The following is a 24,612-nucleotide window of genomic DNA, read 5'->3' on the forward strand; positions in this document are numbered from 1 at the left end:
TCCACTTCTGTGTTTGCCAGGCACTGGCATAGCCTCACAAGAGGCCGCTATATCAGGGTCCCTTCAGCAGAATCTTGTTGGCATGTGCATTAGTATCTGGGCTTGGTGGCTGATGGTGGGATGGATTCCCAGATGGAGTAGTCTCTGGATAGTCCATCCTTTCATCTTAGCTCTAAATTTTGTCTCTGTACCTATATTGGCTTTTAAATGCTGATGGGTAGGTTTTGCAATCCACTCATCCTTGTTGAAGCTCAGTTCCAACTGAGCATGGTGACATTTAGTTCAATGGATAACTCAAGGAGATATAATATGCTGGCACTAAAATATTGGCTCTTTGAGAAACCCAATTTCTTCTCATTTGTGTTAATTGATCATAGAAAAATAAATAGTAGTAATATTTTATTGCATATTTACCATCTCTTAATAATTAATGTATATATATATTGTACATCAGCTCTGTTCAATATAAGAGCTACTAAGAGCTATGGTTAGACAAATTAAGTCTCAAGATTCACTTTGAAGAATCAATGTAAAAAATAAAGACAAAATATTTCACTAATTTTTATGTTAGTGACAGATTTGAGTCATAATATTTTGATTATCATATTATAGCTATAAGTAGGCAGTTAAAGTATGACTAGATAAAGTTTAAGGTGAATGATGTCATTTAAATTTTGTTTGTTTTGGAAATTTCATACCTCAACATTGTATCTATCTACACCATACTAACCCCCCAACTACTCTTGTGTTCCCTACTCTCCCAAATTCATGAAAATTATTATTGTTACATATATAACATGTATATATGTGATACTTGTACCCTTAATACTCATATGCATACTTATATAGCCTACAGAGTCCATTTAGGGTTATTCATATGTACATGTGTTGAGTGCTGATTACTTGGTCTGAATTATCTATGAGGGAGCTTGCCCCTGGAGGAAACTGATTCCTTCTCTCTCAATAGCCCTTGATCACATATAGCTCTTTATCTAGGGGTAGAGCCTTGTAGAATTTCCCATGCCCATATTGTCCTATCCACTGGTGTTATCTGTATGCTGGTATTGTTTAGGTAACCTTATTGTTGAGAGTCTGCGATTTCATTTTTCTTGTTCTGCCTAAAGGACACTATCGAGCAGCAGGCTCCGTGGTCTTGTGATGTCATCTTAATGTAGCTTATATATTATTTCTGCTGGACATGATAAGGATGAGAATGATTTGAAAAACTTGTAAGCATTAGCCCCACTTTCCCATAATCTTTCTGGAAGCTCTAATATGAGACATAATGATTATCTACCTCTCACAAACATTAAGAGTAGGATGTGGTATTCCATTTCTCTCCAACACTCCCTAACACTTTTACAGTGGAAGTTCTAGCTCCAGTTTGTATCTGTTTCCTGACTGCCTCAGCAGTCACTTTCCAGATATCTCCTTCTAGGATAGCTTATGTCAGACTTGTGTCCCATTACAGTCTTTCCTATTCCTGTCAAGTTATACTTTTCAGGTTTCACATCCACTCTCTTATTCACTCACTTCTATTTATTGTGAAGCATATCAGATTCTGATCTAGGTAGGTACCTGTGATGCTAAGACATGATGTGAGAAGGTTCCCACGCTAGCTGTATACAATCTGATGGGAACAGTCGACAGCCAAACTCAACATGATAAGAAATGATTCTCTCTTAAAATTATCTCTTCCCACAGCTGATATTTTGGCCTCTTTTATCAGCTGACTGTACACTTTTAGGCAATGACTACCTGTGGTAACTGGTAACATGGGAGACAGGTTTTAATGCATAGTAAATCAGGGAACAGATCTTAATACCACAAAGCCCTAGAGGTTAGAATGGTGGCTAACATAATGATGGGTGTGATCTAAACAACCAGTTCTACCTGAACCCCTGTGTCTAGAAAACACTCTTACTGGAGATGAAGGAGAGTTTTTCATGAGCAGGGGAGAGATTTTACTATCGTATGTGGCTATACTGGGACAGTTCTACATAGGCCCTCCTTAGGCCAGTCCTTACTCCTAAGTTATGCCCTTGGTTCAGTGCAGGAAAAAAATCAAGTCTTTGGACTGAAGTCAATTAGAACTTAAATTCTTGCTTGGCCATCTACTAGGTGTATGAATTTGGAAATTTCCTCAACCAGGAAATGGATGTAGTTCTGCAAGATTACAGGAAGTAACTGCCTGACATCTCCTCTTCCCTCCCACCAGATATTTTAGGATATAGTCATGGGCTATAGTCAGGCCAGGTTGTAATCCCAATTTTCCTGCTCCATTATCTCTGTCGTCATACTGTATTCCTACTATTTGGAAATGTTCATATAGGAAGATCTTGAAAAAAGTTACATGTCCATCTCAAATGTTAGGGCCAGTAGTATCTTTAATTCATTTTAAAACCCTCTTTGGAATATTTGTACATATAAATTGGAATATTTGTACATATAAAATGAGATATGAACGTGAGAGTTAAATATAAACATAAAATCCATTTGTCTCATATACACCTGATCCTGGGGATAAATTTATTCAGCATTTAAAATAATTTTGAGAGAAATGAAAGGAAGTTTCATGGTATGAAATTTTCTATTCCTGGCATTATCTTGGTGTTAAAAATATTTAGATTTTGAAATACCTCATATTTGGTATTTGGATCTTTAAATTAAGAATACTCAATCTGTAATACATGAGAATTCAAAATATATGTAGAGATTTCACGGTTCATTTTTAGACAGGGTATTTGAATGTATGTAAACTGTGTATGCTAGAACACGTATGTGTACACATACATATGTGTATACACATAGGCACACATATGTATACATACATACATGCACACATGCACGTGCACACAGACACACACACACACACTCACACACACACACACACACACACTGAATAATAACTCCAGTGCTACCCATGATTTTCTTAGTTGTAAGGGAAACTGAGGTTAAGCCTAGTTTTGAAATTTAGAATTGTAATGATTGTAAGAGCAGGGAATGCTGCCGCTTATAATTTTCTTTGACATCTCCTTTCTGCCGACTTTGCCACCCCACAAGTAATTTTCTCTTCTGTACATGTTGAAGCCTACATTCACCTTGTTCATGAATCACTCACTGGCTTTGCTAGCAAAAGGGCAAAGCGTTCTGGCTCTGCTTTTAGAACTATTTCACATTTTCTCATTCAAGTCAGGAGTCACCAAAGATACATTTCAAAGCATAAAAATATCTTTTAGAGACGTAGTATAGAAAGACTTATGTGTAAAATTGGGTTAGTGGAAAAACATTGACTTTAAAAGCAACAAGCAAGGGTGGGACTCACTGGAATTAATTGGGACCAAACCTTGGTAATTGGTGCCAATTACCTTGAGGACAAACGACTTAATTATTCTGTCTCCTGAGCACAGGGGAGGAAACACGTACACTTCACTACCCGAAACTCATAGTGATAGGGAAAAATGCCTTGATTTTTATTTTGTGATATTTCCAAGTGAATTCAGAAAACTCATCTCCTTAGCAATGGTGGCTACAAGTAAGGAAGAAAATATATCTAGAAATTATCTGATTAAATAAATCGTTTCATACAATGTGACAATTACTTGTTTGTTTTGATGGACAGACAGGTTTCTAATAGGAGCTCAAAGTTGAACTCCATTGCTTAGTCTAGTTATGGCTCCATATGGTGAATGATAGTGGCTAAGAGCACATGGCTTCTGTAAACTAACCGTAGTCTGACTTACAGTCTAGCTATTATTACTATCATGATCAAACATTTTTCTTATTTAGTCTGGATCCTTATTTTGGTTGTGAAAATATTGTTCCTAATATTAGCAGCAGCTGACATGACTGTTTCTGGGCATTGTATTACACATGACACACAAGTATCATAACCGATAAAAATCCAACAGGTTGAAGCTTTTATCTATCCATTTTCATTTTCTTTTCAGTGAAGAAATTAAGTTCAAACACATTAAATAACTTGTTCAAAGTGACCCAGTTCACAGGAGGCTGAGTTTCAGTGCAAGGTTTGTGGTTGGAACAGTAGTTCTCCGTCAGTACTGGCTCTAGGTCAGTACTGGCTCTAGGTCAGTACTGGCTCTAGGTCAGTACTGGCTCTAGGTTAGAATCATCTGAGAAGCTTCCAGAGAGCTTCACCCTTACTGACACCCAAGCCCAACTGGAAATAAAATAAATTAAATCATCTTTAATGGTCTAGGCATGCCTACTTTTACCAAGATTCTCAATGTCCTTCAAACGATAATTCAAATTGAGAACCCCACTCTGGCCTACACTATTCAATACTGTGGTATTAGTTTCTCTAATTAATCATTTTTCTAGACATTGCTTAAATAGTCAACCCCTTTGAAGACTCATTTTATCTGAAAAACAGGTATAAGGTAATATTCATCTCACGAGTCTTACAGAAGTCTTACAAGCACCTCTAGGGAGAGAGCGCTGCACTTGGCAACTGGCAACTTTTACCATCAAGTTCCTGCCCACCATCCATTAGCACTTGCTGCCCATGGCTGCTGCTCTTTGCTCTCCAGTGTTTTGGCTCCAGCACTTCTTTACTCCACTAATTAGTTGCCTATTTTTAGTCTGGGAAACCAAGTAGTTATCTTTGAGAAGTAATATAAAGAGACAGTATGTTATGAAAGAAAAAGCAATATGAGTGGGTTCTAGCTTTTCCTAGGAGGTTCTAGCTTGAATGGGAGAATTTGTTTGAGATGTCTTGACTGGAGGACATTTTCTCACCTTCTGAGTCAGAGTACATGGTAAGAAAAATGTACATAGTTAAAGAAAAGCAGAGATGTAGCTTATCTCCTAATGTTACAGGATGATAAAGGTCAGAGACAGACATGTTGGTCTTGGGATGGCATACCAAGCACTGTCAGGGCCCAAATACCTTAATACTGCCATTCTATCACCTTGTTCCTTTGTCTCTTCACTCATTCATGCACAGAAGCTTAGTGAAGAACTGTGTCCAGGAACTCACTTGGTGCTACATAAGATAACACATACCCTTTTCAGAAAATAATGTCAGTTTCTGTTATCAAGTCTTGCTTTTTGCAGAAGTCTGGGTTTTGTAATTCTCCTTTTAAATGGAATCACTTAACCTTTTTCAACTATTCTTTCATCTTATTTGTTATTTGTCTTCTGACATTTTCAGTCTTAACCTTTCATGATTAATTAGGTCTGCTGATTTCTCCAAGGAAAATTTTCACATCCATTCTAAGAAGATTCCTGTTCATGGTTTTATAGTGCATAGCTCGATATGAAGAATTTGTATACATTCCCTAGAGCAAGGTGAATTGAGCCAAATAGTTGATCAGAGTAATAACAATGACAGTAAAAACACTAAACGTTTTCCTCTTAAACTTTAACAATTTGATTTTGCTATGTATTTTACGATGTTATATTAAATATTATACATATATAACTTATGTTATAAATAAATGTTATAGCAAGTTTTGCTACTTTGAGTACATAAGCAAGACAAATCAACCTCTATGTTGGGGAGTGACAGTCAATCCTCATCACACTTTCCCACATCCTTTACCTTGAGATGACACATTACAAATTTGTGCATCAGATGGTTCCACCTGGACTTTTTAAACATGGAAAGGTGTCCTATGTCATGTTGTAAAAAGGAACATTGAGCCTAAGAAAGAAAAGGAGGATAGAGAAGTTACAAAAAGGGACTATCAAGCCCACAACTAGTTTGCAAGCCTAACAGAATACTGGGAGACCTCCTTTGATCTCACTCAAGTTTAGTTTCAATCTCCTTCATACATCACTATCTCTATAACCTCCATCTATATATGCAAGTGGTTCTTGCTGCCTCAAACTCTTTCATTGTCACTCTTTGACGTCCTCTGTGTTGGAGTAGAAAGCCCATGAATAGATATTAGTACCTAATAAGTTTGGGATCTTCAATACTTAAGAGCTGACAATTCTGGTCAAGTTATACAGCAATTTTGATCCTCAGCAATCTATCTGATTCCCCTCTGGGTATAATGCCAAACTCATAAGACTGTCATGTAATTTATTTACTGTAAATTGTCAAGTTAATGCTAAGTATCAAGTGGATATTTGTTTCCAAAAATTATTTCCTAAAGAGTAAAGAAGTTTGACTTTTCAAGAAATATATTGATGTAACAATCCTGGGATCTGGAAACATAGATCTTTCATCTTTAGAAACTCTTCCCGAGTCGTTCCACTGAGAATGAATTTTCCTTCTGGTTTCAGGAGCACATGCTTCCTTTGTGGGTGGTGCTTACCCCCTTTTATGATTCACTATATTCAGATGAGTGGTTCTTTCAGTCCTGGAGAACTTCTTAATTCAGAACAAGGAACATGGAATTTCCCTTTACATCTGTACAAATTCTGGGCTCATATGAGGGCGAATGTATTTGGATATGCATATATAACTTAACAAAGATTTATTAAACGCTCTGATAAGTGCCAGTTGCTGATGCTATTTATGTTGAAGTGTCTGTGTTATTTTATTCTTATATATATAATGATGTATTTTTCCCCTTGAAGAATTCATGGGTTGATGTATTTATAAATGTTAGTGGACTGATTAGTGAAAGAAAGAGATTGATGTGATATGGCTGAGGATAGAAATTTAGTTATTAAAGTCAGGATAAAATAGGAGGAATAGTATCAATTGCCATTTATTTAACCATTACCATATGCTAGATGCTGTGCTAGCTTGTTTATAGATTAACTTGCTTAGTTTTCTTCAAAATAATTCCATATTCACTGTTGTTCTCAACTAATAGATGAGAGAACTGGAGTTCAACACTTTGGAAAGCTATTAAAACTCATGAGTAATATGTCAAGATATACACCAGCACATCTAAGAAGGATCAGAGGACATTACAGTAGAGAGGACAGAAAGAATGTGGAAAATGGAGGATGAAGAAGAGAGATAGGAACTGTTGTCCTCTGGATATGAAATACAGGTCACACACATGCATGAACACACAGCAGCTGTGGTTACAACCAGTACAAGATCAAGCCAGTTAAAAATTACAGCACCACTCAAGCTGAGAGGCTACTTGGCATCTGGGAAAGGGAGAATAATTTTAATTTGTGGGTGTGGCCACTGGCTGTTTTCAAGTCTTCCAATGACTGATTCCACACCCCTGTGCATACGGGCAGCTCTAATTGGATGTCATGTGTTAAAATTACCATTTAAAAAGGAGGACATGAAGTTGGCAGGAAGATGAGTGATATTCTGAGTGGGCTAGGAGGGGACAATGACGAGTGAATATGATCAAGACAGGTTGAATGCATATGTGAAGTTTTCAAGTAAAAAAACAAAAGGATCAAAAACCTCAAGCTTCTCTCAAAGGCCACTCTTGTAGGCCAACTGCTTACCTGAGACACTGTAAGGAGAAAGGAAATAAGTATTGTAACAGTCCAGCCACTGCCAAAATGGCGTAGTATTAGCCATGCTGAGGCTTCCAAGATCAAGATCTGGGCAAGGTGGAGAAAGAAGAACCACAGGTTGGCACTGAACATGTTCATGGCTTCTAATGTCTTTCGCAATTCACGGAAATCTTCCACCAACTGTGGCTGTGAAGTGAATATTCAAGGTTGGAATTAGTTCATTCAGGGGACTGGGAAGATAAATGAATGCAAGTAGCCACTTATTAAGTTATTAATAAATTACTTTTTAATATGAGTGTATTTGATTAAAATTTAAAACCAATGACCATGAAGCTTAAATGAAATATTGAAAAGGTAGGGATGACATGTTTTATGGGCAGGAAAGGATGAGTTGCAATGAGAAAATCTCTCCCCAGCTCCTAGGAAGGGCAGGTAAAAGCAATTGTTTCCTAAGCTGGGGGATGATGGCAAAGTGGGGGCAGCTGTGATATATGAAATTCCAATAGTTGCTTTTGAAACCATCACTATTATTTCAATTGATGATGAGTTGAACTCTGTTTACATTTGGGAGAACACATTGTTCATGAGAATAGGTATTACCACAGTTGCTAGTACAGTGTGCAAGTGATTTTCCAGTCATCAGTGATTTACTGCATACAAGTGAATCATGTACAGATTGAGGTAAAGCCAGAACAATGTGTTCTGTTTAGATTCTGGGTAGATTAGATTGTGGGATAAACTTTCAGAGACCTTCTTAGTGGATTCCCCCCAGAACAAGACTATCAGCCTCAGTGTGTTCACTGGTTAGCATGGTCTCAGCACATGGATATTATACATCTGTGCATGAGTAAGATATGAGCATTAGTTTGCAAGCTTGTCATACTGTTCTGGAGGTTGAGCAGAAACACTCTTGGGTTAATGAGGATAGTAGCTGAAAATCACAGTTCAAAATGTGAGTGGGGCAGGAAAAAAGTAGCAGGGTTTTAGAGATGTATAAGTGGAATGTGGAAATAGAAATGAGAGATCTGTAAAGGGAATTCCAGATCCCAGAAGTCTCATTTTAAAATTCCTATGTGTAACTTAAAATTTTTATTTATTATTACAGTATCTATGGAGGTTGGCACATCTGTCCTGTGCTTGTGGAGAGCAGAGGACAGCCATTGCAGAACTGTTTTATTTTCTTGCACATTTATGCTGGCTCTGAGGCTCAAACTCATGATGTTATGCTTGCTCAGCAAACTCCCTTACCTGCTGACCCATCTTGAAGGCCATCAAAGACATTTCAACAACCATATTATCTACTTATATATGAGTAACTGGTGCCTAAAACCATAGATTTATTATTGGATAGCTAAGAGGAATATAAATAAACCTGTTAACATTTATACTTATTTATGGAAAATTCAATGAAATTCACTTTGAAGCAAAGAGTTAAAATTAAAAGAAAGGATGTATGCCTAATATTTCATTTGAATCATATATGTCTTTTTTCTCATGTACAACTTTCCAATCAATAGATTTATACTTCTAATAAGTATAGGGTTTAAGAGGTGGAATTTTGCAAGCAATAGCTTACTCCTAATTCTTCTTAGGGTGGTTCAAGGTTGGCTTTAGTTTTCTTTTGTGCTCCAGTGTTCAGGCCTGCATAGTTATCTCCTACTAAAATTTAGAGATCAATATATTCATTCATACAGAATGTGCTGTCATGTCAAGAAGCTTCATACTCAAAAGCCTTTCTCTCTTATATACTGAGAAAGAGGAAGATATGAAATGTGGGAAAGAAGGAAGTTAGAAGAAGATGGAAGGAGTTTTTGAAGGATTCTGAAATATGTGAATGACTACACAGTTGATTGACTCTTCTATCTACAGAGAAAATACTCAGAAATTATCAATATATATCTGAGATAAAAGATAGCCCCATCCCATAATCAAGAGGACAGCAAAGGTAAATGGGTAGGTGATCCCACAGTTTGAATAAACCAAATAAAGAGATGATTCTTTACATACTGCTCCGAATAATTGAAGACATGTGCATTTGTATTTTCTCGAAATTTTAGGGAATGTTTTGGATTTTGATTCATGATAGATTATTGAAATAATAGAAAGTGAATCTTGGGTAAAAGAAAGCTACTGTGTGCTGTTTTCAGCAACATACAGTATGTATCCACTTCACTGGTGAGTGTTTTTCATCTAGGTATGAAAAGCCTCTTCTTGGGGGAGATGGGTAGATGAATAAGAAGTATCACAGAACCTAGGTTCTGGGTTACATAATACCAAGCTGTGAAATTACAGAGGTAGCTTATTTCTTCAAATATATTTCCTAATTACTAATGGCTATCACATTATTTTATGTGTGGGGGTGTACCTGTGATTAAATATATTTCCTAAATGTGAAATTACAGAAGTAGCATATTTGTTTAAATATATTTCTTAATTACTAATGCCTATCACATTATTTTATGTGTGAGGGTATACCTGTGATTGATGGAACTTTTAAAGGACCCACTATCAGCCCCAAATGCTCATAAGCCCATATCCAACTCCCATCAAACTTGGAATTCTGGTGGCTATTGACAGTTTTGATTAGCCTGTGATATTAAATTGTCTCTAGGATTTCTCCCAGCCTTTTCCTTTTTTACTACAATTAGACAGAGTAGAAGATCACTGAAATTCAGAAGAGCAACTGCCTCAAAATAATTAGCAAGCCAGTGGCAGATGCTGAACTTAAGCCCATACCTCCTGTCACCCAGTTTTACCAGCCTTCTCTAGCAGTAGCCCCAGTCGTTATACAGATATCAACTCACAGTCAACTTTAACTCTCATAGAAGAACAGTAGTTTAGATAATGATAATCTTTCAGCTCTCAGAAGTCATTTGAATTTGCTTTGTCTTTTGGAAACTCTTTGCCATTACTATTACTTTTAAACCTAGGGTCACCAGCTGAAAGTGGTGGGGACACGTGTGGAGGTGGTAAGATTTGGTTCCACCACCACTATGTTCATAATAATGCTAATAACTTTACTTTAGAGCATTTACTGTATTTTAAACAGTATTTCAAAAAAATGTGTGTTTTTTTCTATTACAGTTCCAATAATTCAAAGATGTGGTGATGGTGTCACTATTTCACATGAAAAGATACTGGGATACAACAAAAGTTTGAGAACTCTATTAAACGGGTTTGAGATGAGGAGGGTTAGGGTAACACTCATGCTGTCTACTCTTGAAGTCCAGTCTTCAAGACAACATGGTGCCACCAGGCACACAGCTGTGTAGGATGCATGTGTGTAAAGTTAAACCAAGTATTACTCCCAGGTATGCAACAACTTTATTTCCTTAAAGTAGTCTCATTTTCTGAGTCAACTCCTCAGTTCTTAAAGAGTGAATAAAGCTCTTTATCTACTTCATAGCACTATATGAGTCAGTACTTTGTAGAAATAACTTCTTATTGAATATCAGACAGATTTAAGTTTCTACAAACACAAATTTCAAAGAAGTGAACCACTTGTTATTAAAGAAAACCCCTTTAGATTTTATGCAAATACATCCCAGCAAAGTTTTAGTCATGTAAAAACACTAGAAGACTGTGTATAGAACAGCCAAACTATTAAAAAAAGGATAATACCTATCTTGGGGAACAGTTAAGAAATTGAGGCTAGAGAGAAGTGATTTCAAGCCCCATTTCTTTGATAAAGTAGCTGTGTATAGAAAGTAGTTTATTCTTCATGAATGATAATTTCCTTAAACATAAAAGGGCAGTGGTTAAGATTTATTTGCATCTTTCTTCCAACAGCTAATTGCTGAGTATTTCCTGCATGTCTGATCCTAGGTAGGCAGATTGGAGGACACAAGAATAAAGGAAGCAGTCTTTGTTCCCATAGAACTTATCTTAGCAAGGCTTCAAATATGTAATTAAAAGCAGTCACAGAAATAAAGCCATGTCTATGTTGTCTGGCATGTTAAATGCTTGGAAACATAGAGGTTGTATTAAATGAAATGCTATAAATTCCATTGCTTCATTCTGAGAATAAAATATTATATTTCATTAAATGCATATGGAATTATATAAAGTAAAGAAAATATCTTCCCAAGAAAAATATGAGTTTTGAAACGTGCAGAATCTGCTTATTTAAAGATTAATAAACAAGTTACAGCCCATGCTGGCAAAGATATGGAATAAGGGGAACACTCCTCCATTACTGGTTAGAGTGTAAACTTGTACAGCCAGTAGGGAAATCAGTGTGGCATTTCCTCAGGAAGACGGGAGTTGATCTGCCTTACAATCCATGTATACCATTTTTGGTTATATGCCCAAAGGATGCTTCATTCTTTCATAGAGACACTTGTTCATTTCTGTACTATTCATAATAACTAGAAGCTGGAAACATTTTAGATGCCCTTCAACAGAAGAGTAGATGAAGAAAGTGTGATACATTTACACAATGTAACATTACTGCCAATAAAAAAATAACATCATGAAATTTGGAGACAAAAGGATGGAACTAGAAAAAAATTATCCTGAGAGAGGTAACTCAAACCTAGAAAAATAAATATGCTAAGTATTTACTTATATTAGTCAGTGATAACCAAGCTGTAATCTATAGAACCAAAGAAGGTAGGCATAGAGTAAAAGTTTAGAAAGAAGATATAGATATTATCAGGAAAGGGAAATAGAATAGATAATTATGGATTGAAGGGCATGGAGCAGGAACAGAGAGATCAAGAGAGGAGAGGAAAGGTGGTTGTGGGAGGGAAAATAGGAAGATACAGCTAAAATTAAGGGACATCTTAGGGGTAGTATGGATATCAATATATGAAGTTGTCAAATAATGGGACAAAAGAGTCCCAACTGACCATCTCTTGTCATAAATTCAAGTTTCTAATACCAGAATTGCGTTACTGGGTAAAGGGGTCCAATGGAGTCCCAAAATAACCTAGGCTCTTGCCAAGACCATAGGTTGCTCTCTACAAACTGACAGCAAGGTCTCATTGCTGAAGACAACGCCTCTGTCACTTGTTGATCATGGAAAGGCTGACCTTCATCTCTACATACTACCATCTTTGGTATAGGAAGTTTCTCTGAACACTACCAAATGTAAACATCAAGCTGGTCAAAAACTTTTGATCTGTAATACTGTCCTGCCTGCAAAATATGCTAGAGCAGTGGTGGCACAAACGTTGTGAGTAACCAAGCAATGTCTGATTTGATGTAAGGCCCCCACCACAAGAAGGAGCCCATATTCAGTACTGTTTCAGTGACCAGGAACCATAGGCAATATAGCCCAGAGACCTAGAGTAAAACCAAATAATACTGATCTTAAAAAAAAAACAGAAGTATTAAAAATTAGTGATAAAATGACTCCTAATATTCTGCTATACTCAGATTAGTGCCTTGCTCATTCATCACCAGAATCTTCCTCCTTGAGATGGGAACAAATATAGAGACCTATAGCTGGATATTACCACAGAGAATGAGAAAGGCCTTGGAACACTTAGCCCTAAATAAAATGTTTACACCAAATGACTCCCCTCAGAACTCAAGGAAGCTTGAGGAAGAGAAGTCAGAAAGTGTTCGAGAGCCAGAGGAGATGGAAGCTATCAAGAAAACAAGGCCCTGTATGAGCTCATATGAACTTACAGAGACTGAAGAGGGGTCTGCACCAGGTCTGCACCAGGTTTTCTGCATATACGTTATGGTTTCTAATTTAATATTTTTATGTGACTTCTGAGTGTGGGAATGAGTGTATCTCTGATCTAGGTGCCCTTTCTTGGGCTCTTTTCCTTTTGTTAGTTTGTCTTATCCAATTTCCTGTGATGATTTTCATTGTCTTGTCATATTTTCTTATATTTTATTATAATCTCTGAGAATCCTTCCAGAGACAGATAGGGATCATGATGAGAGAGGGGAGGGATGGGAACTACAACAATTCTTTGTGAAAGAATCAATCCTCAGTAAATGGAGAAAAAGAAAAAAAAAAAAAAAGAATAGCGTCCCCTGCACTTCATGTGGTTTCACTTACTTTGAGTTATCCTTAACTAAAATAGAAGAAAATTCCAGAATTTATAATTTTCACATTGTTCTGAGCACAATGATGGAATATCCTGCCACTCTGCTCCACCCTTTCTTTAACCTGAATTGCCCCTTCATCCGTTGTATACATCGTGGATATTCTACATTCTGTCCAGTTAGTTAGCAGCCATTCTGGATAGTCATAACTACTCTCCTACTGCTCATCTTATCCAGTATTTTAGGCCTCTAATTGGGGGAACAGTCTTAGGGTGGACACCTTGAAGACAATAAGGATCTACAATACTAGTATTCATTCTCATAGAAAACAGTGTTCTTGGGGAACAGCCTTATCCCCAATCCTATGTAGTTAGATCCTGAAGCTGTACTTACATTTTTGTTTTTCTCCTGGCTCGGTTCTTCTGGAGAAAGTTCTCCAATGAGTAGTGGCTTGAGATACAGCTTCACAATGCTCAGATCCAGATGCATGGCCCTGACAGCATCCTGTAAAGAATAGATACTTGTTAGAAGCGTGGAAAAGATGTGTTTATTCTCAACCATGCTCCTTCCTTGCCCATCTTGGGCCTAAACTAGTAACAGCACAGACCCTCCCTCAGAGAATTTGCTTATAATACCATGCTGATGTTTTAAGGTGACCCATCAACTTTATCCTTGAGTTGCTTCTACAAGGGTCTAGGGCAGACAGTGTCTAGGGACAGGAAATTCCTAGAATATTGATTACATCATTGTTTCTTTTTATTAAGCATCGAAAGGAAGAGTTCCTTGAGTTAATTAGCTATGGTGAGTCTTTTCAAAGTCCATGTCAAGTTTCATGTGAAAGTTTCTTAAACTATCTAAGGCATGCAGTAAACAAGACTCGGCGCAAATTACATTTTCTATTGAGGGTTCCCTTTAGGCTCTTGACTAAGTCTCAGAAGAATGAGGCCTCTTCAATTAGTTATTCCAGAGAACAGTAGATTGAATTTGATAGCAACATCTTGAAATAAAGATATGAATGATTGGAGGAGTACAGTCCTTGAGCCATGGGCTGCCTAAAGCAGTATACTCTCAGCTATATTCATCATTGAAGGACTCTCATCACTCCATAAAAATGATGTTTCTAAGTAGTAATTCCACATCATTGCAGGATGGTGGAGTTCTTATATGCTGTGTATGTTTGCAAGTAAATGGCTCTTTCCTCCCAAGTGTTTTTATAGTTCTTTTTGGGGGTTGGATTTTACAAGATGGGGATTATTAGCTTCCTGCTGTTATGACATTGAGGTTGGAGTGATTAAAACTGAATAAATATAACAAAAGTTTTGCCTTGAATATATACTCAAGGATCGGGTACAAATGTGGAGCAGTGGCTTCGCACAGTACTGGTTGTAAAAAGAGCACTCTGGAGCCATTCCTATACTTCAGATCTGGTTTAGCTGCTTACTGCTGTGCAACTGTGAGCCATTTGTGTTCTTGCCTTATATGCATCCTATATTTTCTTCTGTAAATCGAAGTGGCAGTTGCCACTCAATTCAGAAGTCAGTATAAAGTTTGGATGAATAAATTAGGATGCTGATTGGTGTATACTAACTATACAGTACTTTTAAAAGGAGATTTATTTTTATCACTAATTGTGTTTATGGATTTGTATGTGTATGTGCATATGAGTGTGAGAGCCTGCAATGGTGAACAGAGCATGAGATCTCCTGGAGCTGGAGTGACAGGCTGTTGTAAACTGCTGGTCATGGGTGCTATGAACTGGGTTCTATAAAAATAACAGGTACTTGTAACCACTGAACCATTTTCTCAGGCTTCATTATACAGTATTTGTTAACCATCTTTTTATGTCTGTTCAGTGATAAGAACTTAAACCTTCTCCTCAATGTGGCAATTCAGGCTTTTATTTATATATTCTAAACATCAGTAGGCTCTGATTATACAAATGAATATACTGAACCCTGGGTCTTCAGTGCCATGGAAGTTTTCATAAGCCTTCATGTGAGAAGGTGCATATATGATGAATATGGTGATTAGAAGTATGCAATAATATCAAGTTTGTAGATTGACTTCACCAAAAGGTCCATAGATAGAATGCTAGAGTCCTCCTAGGCTTTATGTTCATTCTACTCTACAAACTTCTCATGATTCCTTTGAACAACATTTGGCTACATTTTTTTCAAAGATGTTTTACAGTTTTTACATTCTGTGATACTAAAGCTTAGCTCTCCTAACCAGGCAAATAATTATTCATTGGTTAAGGGAGTGATTTATGTATTTCATGATAATCTATACTGATTAAATCATCTACCTGTTGTTTCTCAGCAGATTAGAATGGGATAGCATACGGGTGGATCAAGTGTCAGTGTAAAGATGAACATAATAAGTTTCAGATATTACATGTCTGACATTATATGTAGTAGACATTACAATAAAGTGATCTAGCGGGATTTCAAATTGTGTTGATAACCTACTCTTCTGGGTTCCTTGTCACTTTTGAGCCTGAGGAATGATCTGAAGTCTAGGCTCTGGGGACTGACACTGAGGAGCCACAGAGTTTTGCAGAACAGTAAGCATGACGATTTGTGGAGCTCTTTGCATCATAATATTGAGGAAGTAGAACAAAGGAGTTCATTTAATCTTAAAGTACTCAATGCTTTTCTAATGGAATCTATATAATAAATTGTGAAATCCCTGCTTGGAAGCTAGTAAAAACAGGTTCTGTTACTCACATTCTTGGGCAAGCATGCTCTTGCTGAAGGGTGTGGAGTAAAGAGAAGGAAGAAGTCTGGGAATGCCAGTATTTACAGAATTCACTCTATGTACAAGGAGCATACTGGCTCATAGCTACCAGCTTATTCCTGTGAAGAGTTATTGCTTCTATTGTACAGAGAGACATCACGTTTTTAGGAATATGAGATGGAAGTCTTTTTCCTACATACCACATGGAGAACAGCAGAGCTAATGTTTGACCTTGAGACTAAATAGAGCAATGACACCCTAAAGTTCTACCCCAGCCGTCAATATCTATAATCCTTTTCCTGGGACACATGCTGCTAGATAATCTTGAGATAATATTAAAATCAGTCTGTAACTTCTGGACAAATGGTGATGGGTTCCCTACTGTAGGTAGTCTCATGAAACACTTTGCCGTTGACTTCAATTTGCCTCCTTAGGCTAATCCTTCCTGGAATTCTCTACTGAAACCTTGTATTGAGTAAAATTTCCCACCTTTATGAACTGAATGGTTCCAGATTTTATACTCTTCCCTTCAGTTCCTCCTTCCATTTTTCTCTACACAAAGGTTTTTCTTAGAATTTGATACCAATATTAGATATTTTCCACCCTCTGCACATGCAGAAAAGTTGTTCGTGAATACCCCCTGCAAGCTCATCACATACATATTTATTTGTTTATTTATTGAGTATTGGGACACATGCATAGATGTTAGAGGACATCCTGTAGGAACCAGTTCTCTCCTTGCACCATGGGGTTCATTCATCACAAGGCTCAAATTCAGGCCCTCATGGCTGGCAGCAAATTGTCTTTACCTATTGAGCCATCTCATAGACTATAAAGCCTTTTTATATTGTACTGAACCTTGTTTCTTCTTTAGTGAGCTTCTGAAACTAACACTGTGTACTAGTTATCAATTAATGTAGACCTAACATCTACTACTGTGCCTAGAATACAATGTGTAGTGAATACACCCCTGATGAGTAAGGGAAATATGAAAAGTAGGTGGGCAGAGCAGTTCTGCGTGAGGAGTCGGAATGAGTGAAGCATGAATAATATCCTGCTCCCATTTTTCCCTATACTCTTTTTGACTCCCTCTTCAATCATCTCTGCTCTTTAAGGTCACCATCAATTGCATAATATTGCAGTGCCTCTTGAAACCAACTATTTCCAAAATCATAATATATCATATTGAATATTATTTTACTTTGGAATATTGTTTAGTGCTAGTTATCAAATCTGGAACCTAGCAGTTAGTCTGATAAGGATTGAACTGTTCCAAAAGATGTTGATTAACAGACAAACACAAACTCATGAGGCACCAGTAGGATCAATATCATAAAAGAAGACGCGTGGGATGTGGCTTTTCCCACACAGGAGCTCACAAATTTATAAGTCAGTACTGGGAAGTGGAGGCAAGAGGTTATCGTTGGATATACAGTGAATTCCAGGTAGCCTGGAATATATAAGGCCATTTGTTTTTACATTCCCTTGAGTAATTCCCCCTTTTATGGTTCTTTTTCAGAACTTGTATGCTTCTAGGTTGTGGCTAGCACAAGAATCCCAAGATCCAAATGTAGGGTGAGTTGTAAGTAGACTGAGTTATGGGGAGAAGCATCTTTGTCCTTGCCTTGGGAGAAAGCAGCAGCGTGGGAGGGTGTCCACACGAGCTGTCAGGTGGCTGTATCTCCACCAGAGGCCCTATCCTCACTGGAAGGCCTTCATTTGCTGCTTTCAGGTGAACTCCTGCCTTTTCTCTCTATTTCCATCCCTCTTTCTCTCACCTCCTTCCTCTCCCTCCATCCTTTCATTCTCCTACCTTACACACTTTTCTTCTGATGTTCTAATAATGGGCACCTGGGTGGCTTACTGAGGTGCCCACATCAATTAAGACTTGCATCCCCCTTGCTTATCTGGCTACCCATCAAACATTAAACCATGTCTCCACAGTGTTACTCCCACTCATCTTCTCTTTCCAGCTTTGTTCATCCTCCATTTGGACTTTCAACATGTTCCTGGGACTCCACCTTGGTTCCCTTCCTTCTGACTATCTTTTTTTAGTTCCTTACGTAAGTGCCAGGCTGACCTCTCAGAGTGGCAACAATTATCTTTTAATGGTCCATTTTCTCTTCTTTATGTTTTTGTAATTAACTTTTTTTTACTAGCAGATGGTAATTACACATGACAATCAGTTTCATTATGGCATTGTCATATACATACAATTTCTATATATGTTATGACTATATAATTTTAATTACAGTTATCCCTTGTTCTCCTCCCAATCCAGAAGATTCCCCTCCTCTTCCCTCCTGTCTGTATGTCTGTCTCTCTTTTTCTTCCCTCTCCCTCTTCTCTTTCATTTGATGACCTAATGAATATAATCCCGAGTGAGAGATTATTTATAGGAGCATGGATTCCTTAACCATGGCTACACTGCTGAAGAAAAGATTCCTCTCTATCCCTAGGACTGTTAATTTCCTATGGATACTCAGGAAGGGTGAGGTCTCCTGTACCCCTCTCCCTTAGCTGCCATGGTCTATTTTCATCTCCTAGAACCTGAAATGTCTTTTGTCTGTTTTGCTCAGCCATCAATCAAGTGTGCACTTTGGCCAGTATTATGCTAAGCAGAGGAAGTGGATGACCATGATGCTTGGATACAAAGTCATGACATAGCCACATATGTTCACCTTGTTTTCTCGCACTTTCTTCTCTTTGCCCCAGTCTTGCCTCTGGCAGCCGAGTTCATCCCAATCCACATGGTTTCTTTCTTTTGCAGTTGTACTCCTAAGCGTCCTCCAAAGAGTTGAGGAAGACTTATTCTATCTTTGCACTGGCCATCTCTTCCTTGTCTTTTCCACATTCAATATAAGAAAAGACTTGACTGAATGTGTTGTATTTGTGTGTGTGTGTGTGTGTGTGTGCTCATGTGAGTGTGTGTGCACATGTATATGGAGAGTGAGGTTGTAGTCAGGCATCTTCTTCAGTCACTCTCTCCCTTATTCTTAGAGATAGTGTTTAATCCCTGAATAGAGCCTCTCCCTTCCTTGGAGCTCATTAGTTCTTCTATGCTAGCTGGCCAGAGGCAACATTCAGGAATCTACCTGTGTCTACGCTGATAGTGAAGATTATCATTTAATTTAAAGGTCTCCAGCACTGGGACCACATACATGCTGCAGTGCCCAGCATTTTAAGTAAGTGCCTAGGATCCAAATTCAAGCCCTCATGCTTGAATGGTGTCTTAGGGTTTTACTGCTGTGAACAGACACCATGACCAAGGCAAGTCTTATAAAAAAACAACCTTTAATTGGGGCTGGCTTACAGGTTCAGAGGTTCAGTCCATTATCATCAAGGGGGGAGCATGGCAGCATCCAGGCAGACATGACATAGGCAGAGCTGAGAGTTCTACGTCTTCATCCAAAGGCGGCTAGTGGAAGACTGACTTCCAGGCAATTAGGGTGAGGGTCTTAAGCCCACACCCACAGTGACACANCTATTCCAACCAGGTCACACCTATTCCAACAAGGCCACACCTCCAAATGGTGCCATTCCCTGGTCTAAGAATATACAAATCATCACAAAAATGGCAAACATTTTACTGACTTCAGCCCTGTCATTGCTTCTTCTAAGGTCTGATGTTGAGAGATTGACCTGTACTCGCTCACATTATTTCAAACTTTACCATTATATCTACAATTATAATTGTACTTAATTCCTTGGAACATACCAATGTCTAGTATAAAATGTATAGACAAATATTTATTTATATGTGCGTCTTATCATCAAAATGCTTAGTGATGTTCATTCTAGAGACTGAAAAAATAATCTATCATTGTGAAACTAAATGATAATCTTTACAATAATTTTGAACTTACTACTTACTGGATTTTCCTCAGTAAATTCATATACATGGAAAGTCCTGGGACCTAAGCTCTGTTTATTGGCACTCTTACATTAGTTCACAATTATATAGCTTGTAAACAACCAAATAACACATGCATGCAGTAGCAGGAGCTTATGTGTGGATTTTGTTTTATAGGTTTATTAAATCACCGTGGAGAGCATTAAAATCTATCTCAGGAGAATGAAGGGATGACAAACTACAAAACTGTCACTGTTGAATATTTAATTTCAACTGAGCACGATAAGGAGCATTATCTTTGACCTCTATTGATTTTTATAATAAAAACCAAGATTAAAGTATTATTATCTCCTTTAGTAAATAAGAAATGGAGACTCCAAGAGCTTAAATAGTCTCCTCAGGACCTCCCTAATAAGTGTGGATCCCAGATCTCCACTGAGTCTACTCCATTCTGAAACATATAGTTTTAAACATTAGGCCAGATTCCTAACAAAGCTTTAAAAAAGCAAGTGACTGACCTCTGAGTCAGTTACTCAGTTGACCCTGTGGCACTTCATCCATGTCTTACGTACCCTACTCACCTTTGTGGAGGCCTAGAAAGTAGTTTCTGTGTAACTAAGAGAAAGGTACCCTATCTGGGCAAGTGCAGTCCTGAGTCTAGCATCTATCATGCAGAAATTATCCTGTGGTCTTCAGTTGTCAGTCAGGAAAAATTGTGCTAATACCTCCTAAGCCATAAAGTGAGCATTTGGCCTTGGGCCTTTGGGCTTGGTGTTCTGATCCCAATTAAACAGTACAAGCTATAATCAGAATTTCTGTGCTGAGAATAAACTTTCTGAGAGTAATAATCACACTTGGAGGATATGGATGCTGTAATTTGCTGAACCTTAATGTCTTCAATTATACACCATACTATGCTTGCATTCATTCCGTTTACCATAGTTCAGGCAGACAGACAATAGTATTCTTTTGTAGATCATGGAATTGATACTCTGAGAATTTCAATAGTTTCCCTAAATTTACACAACAAACCCCAGTATATGTGCTCTCCATCTTCTGAGTAGCCAGGGAGAATTAGAATTTCCTTACTTCCCATGTCTCTCTCCTACCATTCTTGAGCCACCTTCCTTCAGAGAACTTTCTATTTGAATGCTTTTGCATTTATTTTTCTAAAATATGTGGTTGACCAAACATAGGATTTTCTTTCTTGATATGTCTCAATACTAATAAAGTGGTCTCATCAAGGTTGGTGGATTTTATGATATTAAACATTTCCTGCTCCATGGCTAGGCTGGAAATGACCACTTCCTAAAATCTGGGGTATTAAAAATCATTAGCAAACTTCAAATATATCACCTGGGCTACTCCAAACTGAGTGAGACAGTCAGCAATTTTCAATGTGATTGAAAGCTCAAGTCCTGGCCAACACATCTTTGAGGCAATTCTGTGATTTAACATAGAAAATCCTGACCCAGGCCAAGTGTGATGATGCATGCCTATAATCCCAGCATTCTGTTTTTCTTTTAATCAATTATTTTATTTTATTTTATTTTATTTTATTTTATTTTATTTTATTTTATTTTATTTTTGAGACATGGTCTTACTGTGTTGCCCTGCCTGGCCTAAAGACAAAGATTCAGATCAAGGGCATGCACCACCACACAAGGTACTACATTAGTATTCAATGTCCCCAAATCTGGCATTCTAGGGCACCTGCATTCACGTGCACACTGACACATACAGATACACATAACTTAAGAAAAGTTTTTTAAAAAAATGTAAATCATGGACATAACTTTCCTTCTTTTAACCTTTAAGATTTTAGTAGTATGTGTATGTGTTTTGCCTGCATGTATGTGCCACATGTGTGCTATACCTGTGGAAGCACTGGAGGGCATCAGATTTGCTGGGACTAGAGTTGTAGATGGTTGTGAACCACCATCTGGGTATTGGGAATTAACTTCTGCCCTCTGGAAGAGCAGCCAGTTCTCCTAATCAGTGAGCCCATCTCTTCAGCTCCTCACATAACTTTCAATAGATGTATTTTTGTTAGATATTTTCTTTATTTATATTTCAAATGTTACCCCCTTTCCTGGTTTCCCCTCTGAAAATCCGATATCCCCTCCCCACTTCCCCTGCTCACCTACCCACCCACTTCATCCTCTACTACATATGCGGCGGCTATAGCCATGGGTCCCTCCATGTGTACTCTTTGGTTGGTGGTTTAGTCCCTGAAAGCTCTGGGGATACTGGTTCGTTCATATTGTTGTTCCTCCTATAGGGCTGCAAACCATTTCAGCTCCTTGGGTCCTTTCTCTAGCTACTCCATTGGGGATCCTGTGTTCAGGCCAATAGTTGGCTGAGAGCATCCACCTCAGTATTTACCAGGCTCTGGCAGAGCCTCTCAGGAGACAGCTGTATCAGGCTCCTGACAGCAAGCACTTGTTGACATCCACCATAGTGTCTAGGTTTGGTAACTGTATATGGGATGGACCCCCAGGTGGGGCAGTCTCTGGATGGCCTTTCCTTCTAGAGGTCAAGAGTTCAGGGCCAGCTTAGCACACTGGAGATCTAGTTTCAGACAAACAAATAAAGCCGTGTATTTCCTGTGTGCTGTAGGGTGAAGGGGATGGACTAGACAGGCAGCTGTGGCTATTGTGTGGTTTTTTTGTTTGTTTGTTTGTTTGTTTTTATGCTGTTACCTTTTTGTCATTTGAGATTTGCTCATTGTTCTTTTATTTTCATAAATGCTCTGCTTTGCTCTGAGTGTGCTTTTCTGACACTCATGAGACCTCCTCCTTGGCTACTAAATAAAGATTGAACATTGTTTAAAAACTGTATCAGGGACTAGAGAGATGGCTCAGCAGTTAAGAGCACTGATTGCTCTTTCAGAGGTCCTGAGTTCAATTCCTATTAAGCACATGGTGGCTCACAACCATCTGTAATGGAATCTGATGCCCTCTTCTGGTGTGTCTGAAAAGAGTGACAGTGTGTGTGTGTGGGGGGGGGGGCATGTGTGTGATAACTGTATCAGAACATAAATAGTGTAGATATGATCAGGCCTGACTGGAAAGACATTCATCTGATTGACTGAAAATCAAGGGCTAGACAGTGAAGAGGGGTGAAAGAAAATCAGGGAATAAAATGAGTTATGGGAAAGACATCAAATTTAAACTTTAAAATCCATCAGGTATCTACCAAAATACTATTTCTAGAACATACTATCTGCATACAGGTGTTCTGTGAGAAGAAACCAGTTGGAGAAATTCTTTGCTAGTGTGTGAAATAAAGGCAAAAAAAAAAAAAAAAAAAACAAGCCCCAGCTTGAATTCCTATTTTGCCACATACCGAGTTTTCTGACTTGAGTTTGTACATGGGTTCTAGCTCTTTGTTTTTCTGTACTGTGACAGAAAAGAACATTTGCAGCATGAGAGGAAGTGCATGATGCACAGAATATTTAAAGAGGGATTGAAAAACTAGATTGAGCTTTGGCTGACCTAGGACTCTCTGTTTGGACTCAACTGACCTTGAACTCCCAGAGATATGTCTGTCTCTGCCTCTTGAGTGCTGAGGCTAAAGGTGTGCATCACCACATCTAGATTAAAAAAGATTCTTGAATGCACCAAAGAATCTGGCAGACCTCCTTATGAAACACTTAGTGAAGTTTAAAGTATTTTTTATTTGCATTACTTACGTATTTAGTGTGTGTGTGTGTGTGTGTGTGTGTGTGTGTGTGTGTGTGCACTAATACATGTGGATGCCAGAGGACAACTTGCAGGAGTTGGTTCATCTCCTACCAGGTAGTTCCTGGAGGTTGAGCTCAGATTGTTGGACTAGTTGGTACATGTCATTACCTGCTGAGCTATTTTCTGTCTCTAAGTTTTATTTTGTTTTATTTTTTTAAAGGACCCAGATATACAGAACTTTATGGTTAAAACAAAGCCACCTGAAGACCAGCATTATCATGATCAATCCTTTTATGCACACGGCTTACCTCTTTGAGCACCAGGTACCTCCGCTGTGATGTGGGAATAACATGAACACCCCTGGCAAGAGTAACTAAGGTTGTGCCTTTGAACTCATCTGTGAGAATTGCATCACACTTGTCAAACTGCTTGAGCTACACTGTGCAGGAGAAAACTGTGAACTCTCCAAGTCCTAGAAGTTCTTGGCTTTCACTATTATTCACAAACATTTGATGTGCATGAAATGAATTGTTTTCAGTAAATTCCTGTTTGAATTAACAATGGGCCTTCCCCAGGTATTACTTACCTATTTATAACTTGCTGTTTATAGGGCAGTTTTTCTACTTTAAGGAGGATGAATAAAACTGAACAAACAACAAAGACAAAATCCACAGTGCAAAGCCACAATCTTCACCATTGACATTTGAATGTATCCCATATTGGACAGCTAGACCTTGAAGCCCCATCTGCTTCCAGTTTCTTGATGGATAGGAAGCCTGAGAAATTGGTCTGGGAGGAGACAGTGATAGTGGAGCCCAGACATGTACTTCATGTATGGCAGTGTTTGGGGGATGAAAGCTAAGACCTCAGGCACTCAGCAGCATTGGGGAAAGGGAAAGAATGGAGGGAGAGAGGGAAGGGAGGACAGGA

The 24,612-nt window shown here is 38.1% G+C and overlaps 1 protein-coding gene across 1 annotated transcript in view; it reads right to left on the minus strand.

Annotated features, from left to right (window-relative positions):
* Positions 1–24,612, minus strand: part of LOC110319078 (fatty acid desaturase 2-like protein FADS2P1) — a 39,169-nt gene that overhangs the window by 13,861 nt on the left and 696 nt on the right. Inside the window, exons 2-4 of the mRNA XM_021194498.1 lie at positions 13,801–13,911; positions 7,393–7,590; positions 5,564–5,665 (exon numbers count right to left, since the gene is read on the minus strand). Of these exons, the coding sequence (XP_021050157.1) occupies positions 5,564–5,665; positions 7,393–7,590; positions 13,801–13,911 (411 nt within the window). The remainder of the gene's footprint in view (positions 1–5,563; positions 5,666–7,392; positions 7,591–13,800; positions 13,912–24,612) is intronic.

The sequence above is a fragment of the Mus pahari genome, chromosome 3, assembly GCF_900095145.1.
Source record: "Mus pahari chromosome 3, PAHARI_EIJ_v1.1, whole genome shotgun sequence".
In the NCBI taxonomy this organism is placed as follows: Eukaryota; Metazoa; Chordata; class Mammalia; order Rodentia; family Muridae; genus Mus; species Mus pahari.